The 13,090-nt window shown below is 43.2% G+C and overlaps 1 protein-coding gene across 1 annotated transcript; it reads left to right on the top strand.

Moving 5' to 3' along the window:
• The first annotated feature begins 4,537 nt into the window (after positions 1-4,537).
• Positions 4,538-8,982, top strand: LOC121968092 (protein DETOXIFICATION 42-like). The gene is made up of 14 exons (XM_042518597.1): positions 4,538-4,909; positions 5,002-5,406; positions 5,493-5,614; positions 5,873-6,076; positions 6,157-6,341; positions 6,544-6,679; positions 6,907-7,003; positions 7,094-7,194; positions 7,424-7,587; positions 7,679-7,750; positions 7,858-7,974; positions 8,135-8,230; positions 8,352-8,473; positions 8,671-8,982. Exons 2-14 carry the CDS (start codon positions 5,276-5,278, stop codon positions 8,711-8,713), a joined length of 1,590 nt encoding a protein of 529 aa, XP_042374531.1. The 5' UTR covers positions 4,538-4,909; positions 5,002-5,275; the 3' UTR covers positions 8,714-8,982.
• The last annotated feature ends 4,108 nt before the right edge of the window (positions 8,983-13,090 follow it).

Genomic DNA, 13,090 nt, shown 5'->3' with positions numbered 1-13,090 from the left:
ATTATGATAAGTGGGCTTGACCACTTGGGACTTAGGTTTGTGACCCAAACCTTTCTTGTCCTTGGGCTTTGAGATTTGACCCTTAGACCCTAGAGTTGACTTCTCTAAATTCTTTAGGGCCTTTTCTAGAGTGTTAAGTCTTGACCTTAAGACTTGATTTTCTTTCTCTAAAACCTCAAGTTTTAATTTATCATTCTTTCTTGAGGTGTTCCTAGGCATATGTCTAGTTGTCTTGGGGTTTCTACCTAGGTTCTCCTTAGCCTTAGATGAGTTAATCCTAGGGTTGGCCTTCCTAGTATTGTTCTTATCTAAGCTAAGATGTTTAGCACCTAAGCACACATGTTGATTTCTATGATTATCATGCTTATCATTCTTGACAATTGCAATAAGACTACTAGCATGTATCTTATTAGAAGTGCAAGAATGAACCTTAGAGGATACCTTAGGGTTTGCCTTCGCTCCCCCTTTACACGTGCTTGGTCTTTTGTCCTTGTGAGATTGCCTCCCCCTTGGACATTGACTCCTATAGTGTCCCCGTTGCTTGCATTGGAAGCACACCACGTGCTCCTTGCCCTTGCGTTTTGGGACTCCGACTTCCTTGATCTTTGGCGCCGGTGGAGTCTTCTTAGTTTTCTTTGGACATTTACTCTTGTAATGTCCAAATTCCCTACACTCAAAACACATTATATGCAATTTACTTGAACTTAAAGTGTTTGAGTTACCTAGGGTTGAGGATGGATGGATGCTCTCTTCTTCATCCCTCCCGGAGGTAGAAGCTTCTTCTTCGTGCTCCGATCTTGAAGAAGAACTCTCCTCCTCTTCTTCCTTGGATGTTGAGTAGCCCTCAACTCCCAATTCGCTTCCTCCATGATGTGAGCTACTTGGCTCACTAGGCTCCTTTTCATGGAGTTTTGCCAAATTGTTCCATAATTCCTTGGCGTTGTTGTACCTATCTATCTTGCACAAAACATTATTAGGTAAAGCAAATTCAATAATTTTTGTTACCTCGTCATTGATTTCGGATTGTCGGATTTGCTCTTTCGTCCACTCCTTCTTCTTGATAGGTTTTCCTTCCTCATCCATCGGAGGGGAAAACCCTTCTTGTACACAAAACCAATTTAACATATTAGTCCTAAGAAAATACATCATCCTTACCTTCCAATATGTGAAGTTGTCGTGAGACTCGTAGAAGGGTTGAATCGTGACATCTTCTCCATAGAGATCCATCTCTAGCCCGTGCTCCCCCGGGTGTTGATCCGTCGAAGAGCGGCCTCGCTCTGATACCACTTGTTGGGATCGTTCGTACTCGGCTAGAGAGGGGGGTGTGAATAGCCGCCCCAAATTCTCGCGTTCTTCCTACAGTTAGGGTTAGTCGCAGCGGAAATACAAGGAAGAAACTAAGGAGAAGAAAAACAAACCGATGTAACGAGGTTTGGAGATGAACTCCTACTCCTCGGCGTGTCCGTAAGGTGGACGAAGCCTACCAATCCGTCGGTGGATGAGTCCCCGGAGAACCGGCTAAATATGAGCTCCTTATGGGTGGAGAAACCTCGCCACAACTACTTCTTGCAACAGCAAGATAAGGAGTACAAATACAAGAGAAACAAGAAGTAAATACACAGCAAATGTAAACAACCCTTGCCTTCTTGTCGACTGTTGAAGAAGCAACAGCTTCTCAGACGCCAACCACAGCAGCAGCTCAGTCGGAGTCCCAGCCGAAGGAAGAAGCTCAACAAAGCTCAAGCACCGAACAGCAGCTCTGTAGCAGAAGAGAAGAGAAAGAAGAATTCGCACGGAAGATGCCCTCGTCTCCTTTATACTTGCGAAGAAGAAACAGCGAAGAAACTAGCCGTTGCGTTGCAGCAGCTAGAACCCCATCGATGCGTGGACCGATCGAATCGGTCCCCCGATCGATCGACGAAGACATTACATGCGTACTACGTCGATGCGTGGACCGATCGAGGCCAACTGGATCGGTCCACGCCGATCCTTCCTTCCTTCGCGATGCTGCGTCTCGATCGGTCCACGGGCCGTCGGGACATCTTTGATCGATGCGTGGACCGATCAGTCGCTCTTCTTTTCGCCTCTGTTTTCTTCGATCGGTCACGGGCCGATCGATGCCAACGAGCTTGATATCGATCGGTCACGGACCGTCGGAGAAAAAATATCACGGATCGGTCGGTGGCCGATCCGAGCAATTTTGCCCAAACCAAGTCCCAAGACTTCAAACCAATATCCGGTCAACCTTGACCTATTGGTACTTCATCTCTAGCATCCGGTCACTCCCTTGACCTGCTAGAACTCCTCCAAGTGTCCGGTCAATCCTTTGACCTACTTGGACTTTCCTCAACACCAGATGTCCGATCATCCCTGATCCATCTGGATTTTCCCTTGCCTGGATTCACTCACCAGGACTTTCCACACTGCCTAACATCCCAGTTAGGACTTTCTCATTGCCTAACATCCCAGTTAGGACTTTTCCACTGCCTGGCTTCACTCACCAGGACTTTCCAACTGCCTAACATCCAAGTTAGGACTTTCCCACTGCCTGGCTTCACTCACCAGGACTTTCCAACTGCCTAACATCCCAGTTAGGACTTTCTCACTGCCCGGCTTCACTCACCAGGACTTTTCCCGTGCAAAGTCCATTTTCCCGAATCAGGTCAACCAGGTCAACCTTGACCTAAGGTTGCACCTACAATCTCCCGAACACCTATTCTTGTCAAACATCAAGAATACAACTCTTTCCTCGTCAAACATCGTCAAACATCAAAACACAACTCGAGTCAGGTCAACTCGAGTCAGGTCAACCAAGTCAACCTTGACCTAAGGTTGCACCAACATTGAGGTTGTTAATGGACAGGACCCATTTGGGGTATTGGACTTAGCCTCCATCCTATGTATGAGACCCTTTAATCCTGAGACAGATGAGATGGCAGAGCATCTTCAGAGTATCCATAAGCAAGTAAAAAAAACTATCCATGAGAACAAGACCTAGTACAAGGAATGAGTTGACGATTATCATCATCAAATACTTTTTAAGATTGGAGATTTCGTTTGGATTGTGTTAACCCGTGAACGTTTTCCTCTACGCGAGTATAATAAGCTCAAGGAAACGAAGATTAAACCATGTAAGATTCTGTAAAAATTCAATGACAATGGTTACAAGTGAAGCCTCCCTAGCCACTTGAAAACTTCTAATGTCTTTAATATAAAGCATTTGAGTCATTACTCTATGGATCACACTATTTTAAATTCAAGTTCTTTTCAACCCGAGATGGCCAATGCAAAAGGCTCAAGGAGATCAACCGGTTTGTGGCTCCTAACACAAGTATGCTTCATTCTAAGCCCTAGCGAGCTGTTATCGAGGGTTCTAGCAGCCAACATAGCCAAGTCGTGTCCCTTGACACAACTGTGTTTCATTATGAGCCTTGGTGAGGTGAAATTTAGTTTTCCAACAACCAACACGATTAGACTGTCCCTTGACACGATCAGACTGTCCCTTGACACGATCAGACTGTGTCCCCTGACAAGATCGTGTTACATTCTGAAAAAAAGAAGGTGCGCCCCAATAGGGAACATGACTTAGCTGTGTTCTCTGACACAATCGTGCTAGTCGGCATGGCCATATGGTGCCACTCTAGTTCAAGCGGACCGAATCGTCTAACGACTTTATTTTGGTCAGGATACGTTTTGTTAGTTTCAATTTTTTAAAAAGAGTTTTTATGTTATTTAAAAAATGATAATCTCAGTTAGTCTCACTGACTATCTCTGGGGGTGACCGGCTCGGTCCCATGAAAATTTTCCATCGGTCATCAGGATAAATCGAGAAGTGCACGTGACGGTCAATCTAGAAGCCCCGTGTTTTTTTTTACTATGTCATTTATTCGAAGGAAAAATTCTTCTAAATACTTGTTGGGGGTAGATGTGGGAGATGTTGTTTTGGTTTAATAAAATTTATATATTTTCGTTTAAACTTAAAATCAACTTTTCTACATTTATCGAATTTACCTCCTACGTAAACCCTCTGAGGTAACTCACCGGTATAATAATCGTTATTTTGTCTCGGCGTCCGTAATCATCTGGCCAAAGGATGAACCATCTTCAATGTTGAACATCACAACTTTAAGCCCTATTTATTTGGAAGTTTAAATGAAAGAAAGGATGAATTATACCGTCCGCGGATCAGTTACGTTGTAGGCAAATTTCTGTCCGTCTGAAATTGAGCAGAACGAGCTTTCACTCCCGTCGTCATTGTCGTCAACCTGCCTCGCTCGAATCTCTCCCTCGTTCCCTTGCTCGAATCTCACCCACGGCGCTGCGAGCGACCTTGCTGGTGACTACCAACGAACTCTCGATCACGAGCAAGTTCGCTCTTGGCCACGTGCGGCCTCCCTCGCAGCCGCGAGTGACCTCGTGGTCACAGAGGCCTCAATTCATCGGAGTTCCACCCCTTTTCTTCCTTTTTTTTTCCATCTTAAAATTTTCCTTCTTCATTAATGTCCTCTAAAATGCCATTGAACCTAGCAACTCCTCGTAGTAAGCTACAAATTCAGCAGCCACTTCTTGTTGGGAGTGAGTAGGAGATCCATCAACTTTACAAATGGAGACCAAATGATTTCTCTTGCCTAAGTCATTAAAATAATTGGTGCAGCGATCACTATCCTTTAGAAACTGCAAGGAGGATCAGGTTCTTGTACTGATCCTAAAACGTCCACCACCGCCATTACCATCCTTCTTGTGACTTGACGTATTCCCAATGGGGACCTGCCACACTGATGTCACTATGTTCCCAGTATTACAGTGTTAATTACGTACGTTGTTTACTTCTCCATCTCAGGCCTTTGATTCTTAATCAAACTATCATGTGGACATCAAATTACCACCCATCCGAGACCTGCCATCTAAGGTAGGCTTCATGTCATGTCATGGCCAGACCTGCTACAATTTTGCTACAATTGGCCGGTCCTCTCACTCCATAAATTCTGGTGTTTGTTGCAGGAAGTGGAATGGTTGTGTGTCTGAGCTCTCTATGTCTTGTAGCTTCATTTGTACTTGGTGACAATTCTTTAGTCTCAAACATTGGTACTTACTGCTTGGTGGTACTCCAGCTTCGTAGCCTGAGCCTCAGTTTAATTTCTATATAAAGAGACGAAAGACTGACTCCATTATATTTGATGATTTGGGCTGGACGATCGGCAGCAGTTTGGGTTTCCAATTTCTGTAATACTGCTCTTGTCGACGGTTGAGAACATTCCAAGTTCCAAGTTATACAATGGAAGCTGTGCCAGATGAAATGGTTAAGGATCCATCTGGAATGAGTGGGAGAGATGGTGATCAGGTGGTTTCACAGCCATCCAGTGGAGCGAGGAAAACCGGACTTTTTATCTTCTTCTTGGACATAAGGTGTCATCACTTTGGAATATCTAGCATTATTTTAATCTTGCATGAGAATATGATCAGCTCATGTTTAATTTGTTGTTGATCACCAGGCGAGTGTTCAGGCTGGACGAGCTGGGGCAGGAGATTTTAAAGATTGCAGTTCCTGCAGCACTGGCTTTGGCAGCCGATCCACTTGCTTCACTGGTTGACACAATATTCATTGGCAGACTAGGTTCAGAATTTCTTTTTTATTTAGTTTTTTTCCCCCTCCCTCCTTTGATTGATATACCTGCTTTTCCTTCTACTATCAATTATTTAATTGAATAGCCTGTAATCTGTAAGAATGTAGAGTTGCTCTATCAGAAAACTTAAGATGCCTTACAAAGATTAAAACTACCTTCAGGACATTAAGATATTCCAAGTTTTTTATTTTGTTGTTGTTAAGAAAAACTTGATGGACAACAATTTCTCAGGATTCACTCAATTGCAGGTTCCGTTGAGATTGCTGCAGTAGGGGTTTCTATAGCAATTTTCAACCAGGTTTCGAAGATTTGTATCTACCCTCTCGTTAGTGTCACAACTTCCTTCGTAGCCGAGGAAGATGCAACCATGAATGGCAGTGTTGAAGAAGGAGAAGACTTGGAGAAGACGAGTGGAGTAAATACAGATACGGAAGAGCTACCTCCTGATCATGGTATGCACATCTTTTAATCTAGCATTCTCATTCATGTTGTTAATGATGATCAATTTACTCAGCAATCAAACTTGCTTCAGATTCTAAGAATAAAGGATGCACCTCAGCTTTTGTTCCCACCTTCTGTAGAAAAACTGGTGGCAAACGCGGATACATCCCTTCAATTTCATCTGCACTGATCATTGGTTTAGTGGTTGGTCTTCTTCAGGCTGTTTTTCTCATCTTTTCAGCAAAGTGGATGCTAAGAATTATGGGTGTGAAACCTGTAAGTAAAATGACAAATTAATATGAATTCTAACCTCTTAGATGATGAGTTATATCACCACTTGCATTAAACTTGAAATTTTCTCCTTCTTTACTGTGTTCAAGTACATATTGTGTTATATGCGAGTTGATTATGAAACCCATGGCAGTACAACTGCAATATTAGCTAGATTTCTCCTCAATTTGCTATTTTTGTCAACCAGGGATCATCTATGCTAGCCCCAGCACTGAGTTACTTGACTTTGAGGTCTCTTGGTGCACCTGCTGTTCTACTCTCATTAGCCATGCAAGGCATTTTTAGAGGATTTAAGGACACTAGAACTCCTCTATATGCTACCGGTGAGTAAATTGATCCCTCACTGCAATTCAATCAGCAGAAACTAATACTTTGAGTTGGCAAATAAAAAGTTACCTAGTTATACTAAGTAAAGACTAACTCACTCTCAGAATTCTTTTTGTGCTTGCCAAACAAATGCTATCTGTTAGTACAAACCCAAGTAGTCTACTCCCTTCTGCATTTAACATAACTCCTTTTCACTTTCTTTTTTTTTCTTCTGACATTGTAGTGATTGGAGATATCACCAACATCATCTTAGACCCAATTTTAATGTTTGTTCTCCATATGGGTGTCATTGGTGCTGCAATTGCTCATGTCATCTCTCAGTAAGTTGTGCATACCTTCCTTTTGGCCCTTTTTCTGTTCTTATATGTGTTATTTTGTGCTATTTTGAGTAAAATACTTCCTCCTTGCAGGTACCTTATAACTCTGATACTGCTAAGTAGACTAATTCTGAAAGTTGATATTGTGCCACCTAGCTTCAGAGCCCTCAAGTTTAGCCGATTTCTTCAATGTGGTAAACCATCTACAATATCGTTTCAACTTATTTTCAATATTTTGATTTGCATTTGAGATAAATTTAGTGGACTTGTAACATCATCATCATCATCATCCTTTTATGTTAAACTAAGTTATGATAGTTGCAATTAGTGGTAGCATGTTCTTCATTGCTAAGAAAAAATAAGTTACAGTTCCTCCATGGAGATAGTCTGAAGTTCAACAAGATTTTGTGGTTTGTTTCTCAGGATTTCTGCTGCTAGCAAGGGTAATAGCAGTCACTTGTTGCGTCACACTAGCCGCATCATTGGCGGCTCGCGATGGACTAACTTCTATGGCAGCTTTCCAGATCTGTCTACAACTTTGGTTGGCAACTTCTCTACTTGCTGATGGACTGGCAGTAGCAGGCCAGGTAAGTGGTCAATCCTCATTTACAATGAACTTCACTCATGATTTTCAATCATGGGAACTTTCTTGCAGTGAATAATACTTGAACTTTGTAGGCAATACTCGCTGTGTCTTTTTCAAAAGGGGAGAATGCTGAGGTTGTTTCTGCTACAGCTCGAGTGTTGCAGGTACCATGCATTCCTAAAGAACAACACTTTTTCTCTCTTTAATTGGTTCTTAATTCCATCATAAGAAAGCAATAAAAAAAGAAAACAAACAATTGCATGCCTTGCAGTTCAGCATTCTTCTTGGAGTAGCCCTCACTGTTTTGCTTGGAGTAGTAGTTCATTTTGGGTCTGGCATATTCACCAAGGACATCCATGTCCAAAATATGATACACAAAGGCCTCCCGGTATGCCATCTTCTATGTCTTAACAACACAATCTGCATAATAAGCTCAAAGATGTCGCCTGATACAGCTCAATAAGTGTAACAAATTCTACTTCGTATGTGTAAAAGAGATTTGTTTCCCTCAAAATCTAATAGAAAATAAACTTGTACATAAAACTCAGTTTGTTGCTGGTACTCAAACAATCAATTCCTTGGCTTTTGTGTTTGATGGCATCAACTTTGGAGCTTCCGATTACACCTACTCTGCATACTCTATGGCAAGTCTCTCTGGGTGTCACTTTACTTTATATTTCATGATTCTGGACATGGCAGCTTACATTTTGCTTCAATAATTTTCTGCACTTGGATTTGACTTGCTTCCCTTCCTTACATGTTCAGGTTGCAGTGGCTGCTGTTAGCATTCCCAGCCTTATCTTCCTATCATCAGCTCATGGATTCATTGGGATATGGTTTGCATTAACAATCTACATGACCATAAGAACTTTGGCCAGTGTTTGGAGGTATGGAAAACTATTCATGATTGTTGCAGCCAAAATAGTAGAATAGAACTCTTGATATATATCGAAGAAACAAAACTTTATAAACTTGAGTCCATAGTCACTTACTCTTTCAAGTGATGATATTGGTTGCTTCATCTGCATTGTGTTTGGAATTATTTATTAACCACTAGAGCTCATCTATATTTCTAACTCTGCAGGATGGGAGCAGCAAGAGGACCTTGGTCTTTCCTTCAGAGATAATTCATTGCGATCGATCTTTGTCTTGAAGAAGGTGGTCACGAACTCGCACATGCACACAATAACATGGAGTGCTACTTTTCACTAGTTATGGTGCAACCCATAAGTCATAGGAGAAAGGGGAGAAAACAGAAGGTTGAGTTCACAATAATCAACCTCATGTTTACCTTGTAACTTGAGATTAAGGTGTATCGAAACAACATATTGTAATTTCTTCAATTAGCTTATACTATCAAGGTTTGAGACACCTACATGTTGAAAATTCTGCATTTTTTCTGAAACAAATTCCTCTTTAGCTGTATGTCGATACTCACAAGTTCGCAGCACATGTTTCACTTATTGAATCCCATCTTCAACTGAGACAAGGAATTGTTTTTAGCTTTACTGAATAATATCAAAGCCCAACAGAGTGCAGTTTAGCCTAATCAACATTACAGTGCATGAAAATTTCTGTCTGACAAAAATATGTAATAGACTCATGTGAGTATCTCCAACAAGTTTGTCATGTGGAGTTAAGCCCAATGGAGAGTTATAGGTGACAATTTGTTTCTCTTAAATAGTTCAACATGGATCAAGTTTATGTTGGTGCAAGGAGTATCAAATAATCAAATCTATATTTTGATATTAACAAAGATTTAAAGTTAAGCTGTTGTGGATCTGATATCTTTGTTAAGTATGTAGGATTTAACAGGAAAGCCCTAGTAGATCAGGTGGATCGGATACTAAGTAATGGAAGTCTTAGTGCATCAAAAAGACTGGACACCAAGAAGAGGAAGTCAGATCAGTGGGACTGGACTCTGACAATCAGTCCAGAAAAGGTCGGCTGACTGAATATATGGCAGGAAGGACTTGATGAGTTTAAGGAAAACCTAGTGAGTCAAGAGATCAGATGCTAAACAGAGGAAGCTCAAACAGGTCAACTAGACCAGATGTTTACAAGAAGGGTAAGTGAAGGTAAGTCTTGGAGAAGCAAGCTCCTTCTGAAACAGTGAGGGCGTACGTGTCCTCATTGAGGGGGCGAACTTAGACAAAGATCCGACTAAGAATGCTACTCGGATTTCAAAGTCGAGATCAGACAGTTACTTAACTTTCTCAATTAGATCATGCATATATTATATTTTACTTATATTTTATGCTAACTTTATTTTGTAGGGGTTAGTCGATAGAAAGGTAATATTCGATCAACCGAAAGGTAAGATTTGATCGACCGAAGACGACTAAACAGTAGGGTTCAGTCGACCAGAAGTTGAGGTGGTGCAGAATTATGACATGACAACTAAAGTATTTATCGAGCTACTGTGACATCTGATGTGGACGAGGATAAGTCTCAAATTGCTGATGTAGCATAGAAAGACTTCAGATTGCTGACGTGTCAAGATGCTCGATCAAGATAACTTCTTCTTGCTAATGTGGTTGATACGGATATGGCTTAAGAATAGAGGAGAGGGAAGGGGGCATTTTGGTCATTGTACTGTAGCATCCCTTTTCGAGCACTGTTCACCCGTGGAAAGGAGGCTGCTGCGGCTTTTCTTCCACCGCCATGGGAGTTTCCTTCTTCGCCGCAGCCACGAACATGGGGGGTCCTTGGCTTGGCACGGTGCTGCCGCCAGGGGGAGGGAATGGGTCACCACCTTCGTCAACCTCCTCCTCCTCTCTCCCTCTCCTCTCGCCGGCAAATGATTCGAGTTGCCATCTTCTCCTTTCTCCGCGCCACCACGTATCGGGACGGAAGGAGAGCTTCTTTTTCGTCTCTCGCCGCCACCACCGGGAAGATCCGTCAACGATGACCACCTCTGGGCCACCTCCTCCCTTCTCCATGCTAGCGCCACTACGCCGTCTCCCTTGGCACCTCTCTCCCTCACGCAAGCCGCCGCCCTCCTCACACGGACCACTGCTCATCGCCGCCCATGCCGCCTCGCTCTCGCGCACGCCACCTCCGATGTCGCTCGCCAATGAGGCCTGCCATCGCCGGGACAGAACCGCCCCTCTCCTTTCTTCCTCCCCGGCGGTCACTTCTGCATCCAACGGCTACCATCGCGTTTGGCCACTATGACGCACCTCGTCGCCGTCTTCTCTCACGCAGGCAGCAACTCTCTTCCCCCTCACGATCGTCGTCCCCAACCTCCGTCGTCATCGACGACCGCCTCTTGCCTGCTTCCTCTTCTCTTACTCGTGAGACATCGCCGCCTCGTAGCGTCATTGCCATCGCCGACCAATCGCTAGCCACCCACAACTCTCTCCATCACTGAGGGTGTTGTCGTCACATTCCACAACCCTCGTTTTCATTCCACAGCCAATCGTCGCCTCCTTTTCTCCCTCTCAACCTTTGCCAACGAGCACCCATTCCATAACCCCTGACGAGCACTCCTCAGCCGTAGGCCTCGCTGTCGGCACCTCAGATCCGTCGGTCCAGGTCTCCGGCTCTCGATCCGCATTATCGTATGCTTTCGATGCCGATCGGGCCCCCGAGCCCTCGTTATCATTATATTCTGACCTGACTTATGTGATGTTTTTATGTTTCGGCCTTCGTGTCGCCATTGTATCTCGGCCTGCGTATCGATATCTTATCTCGTCCTGCGTGCCGCTATCATTTCTCGGCCTACGTGCCGCTATCATCTCCTGGCCTGCATGCCGATATTATATCCCGGCCTGCATGCCGATATCATATCCCGGTCCACGTGTTGCTGCTAGGTTTTGGCCTGTGTGTCGTCTTCCAAATCCAGGTCGCATTCGGCTTTACGCCGCCAGACCCAGCTCCACATCCAACTCCCGGTCATCTGCTCTTCCAGGTCACGACAACTTGAGCAGCATCCCGACCAGCTCACCGATCCACCCGAGGGCGCCCCCCTGGGCCAGGGTACGTTCTTCGTTCATATTCTATACGCATTTCATTATTTTATGTCTTAGTCTGTTAGTTATATACTCGTTAGATCTGCCTCGAGCATCGGGGTACTAGGGATCAGGGCAACCCGGTCGCTGGGCTGCAGGTAGCGTTGACCAAAGAACTTCTGACGACTTGGTCAACATAGAAGTCATCTCAGCATGCCCCCTCTAGGACGTCGCGATTCGGTCAACATTCCATCCACCTCATCCGGCGGTCCATCTGACTCAGATTTCAGACAAGATCAGTGGTGATTGGATGACGACTCAACAACGTTTAGGTGATAAAAAAACGAATTTAGGCAACCGAAAGAGCCAAGTAGATGTTGAATCGGGACGCAAAGCTAATATGGCAGGTTCGATCGACTAGAGAAGACGTTCGATCAACTCATAAACTAGATCTGGATTTAGTTATCGAGGCGATCAGTTAATCGAACCAGAGGATTGATACCGTATAGTTGTGATACGATAAAAATTCAAGTTACCGAATCCCCTAACTAGTTCAATATAGGGCAACTCGGATCATCTCTTAAGTAATGCAATGGTGAGTGTTAATCTTAAGATTAAGTTGTTTGTAAATGGGGGTTTGGGTTTGAGATGCTAAGGCTAAAGACAGAAATATAAATTCTCTAAACTACGATCACAACAGAATTAATAAAAACTACGACCTATTAATCTTTTAGGTGGATCACCCCCAAACAGCCACTACTCTCCTTCTCGGTCATATACCAAAGGTTGAGAAATTTTTTACAATTTACTTGCATGAATTACAGTAAAACTCATAAGGAAAGCTCACAAATGAATACAAGAAAGTTCGAAGATTGCTTGGAATATTGTTGGGAATGTTAGAGTTTCAAATTTCCTTGAAATCTTACTTTTATAAGCCTTCTTCCAACCTTTTCATTATTGCTGCCTGACACCCACTAGTCAACTAGAACTCTTCATTAGTTGCTTGCTCGTCATTAGTAGATTTGATCTTTATGGTTTTATCAATGATCCTTCCACACTAGCCCTTGTAGCAATAGTAAACTAGGATTTGTCATCTAATTTATGACCAGTAGACTCATAAGTAGACTCATCCATGTGCATAACTAATCTATTTGCCAGCCATCCATCCATAGTCAACTAGTCATCGACCAACTGAACTAGTATTACCATGAACTGATCAAAACCCCAAATCTACTCATATAAAATTTGGAATTTCACTAGTCAATTGATTCAGTCCAACAATTAGACTAGATAGCCACTAACAGGAAACTCTTTTGTTCAAAGGCATTGAGAGTCCATGACTCAACCATCAAATTAAACAATTGGTGTCTAGTACCAATTGACTGGCCTAGTGACTTTGACTACTTTTAAGATGGAGTCCACCTATACTGAGATTCTACTCTCGCCTCGATATAGTTTCTCTCAACACTCAACTCACTAAGAGTTTACCTTCGCCTTGAAGCCATCTTCCATTGAGCTACTTGTCCCTTCAATGCACCTAAACTTATGACT

Source organism: Zingiber officinale, chromosome 3B, assembly GCF_018446385.1.
Source record: "Zingiber officinale cultivar Zhangliang chromosome 3B, Zo_v1.1, whole genome shotgun sequence".
NCBI classification, from domain to species: domain Eukaryota; kingdom Viridiplantae; phylum Streptophyta; class Magnoliopsida; order Zingiberales; family Zingiberaceae; genus Zingiber; species Zingiber officinale.
This window is presented reverse-complemented; position numbering and strand designations above follow the sequence as displayed.

What these genes read in the sequence shown, in the direction of transcription:
- LOC121968092 (XM_042518597.1), top strand. Translation starts at nt 5,276, where the DNA reads ATGGAAGCTGTGCCAGATGAAATGGTTAAGGATCCATCTGGAATGAGT. An exon ending in GACTGGCAGTAGCAGGCCAG is followed by an intron (nt 7,588 to 7,678) that starts GTAAGTGGTCAA and finishes TGAACTTTGTAG; the next exon opens with GCAATACTCGCTGTGTCTTT. An exon ending in CTACAGCTCGAGTGTTGCAG is followed by an intron (nt 7,751 to 7,857) that starts GTACCATGCATT and finishes CATGCCTTGCAG; the next exon opens with TTCAGCATTCTTCTTGGAGT.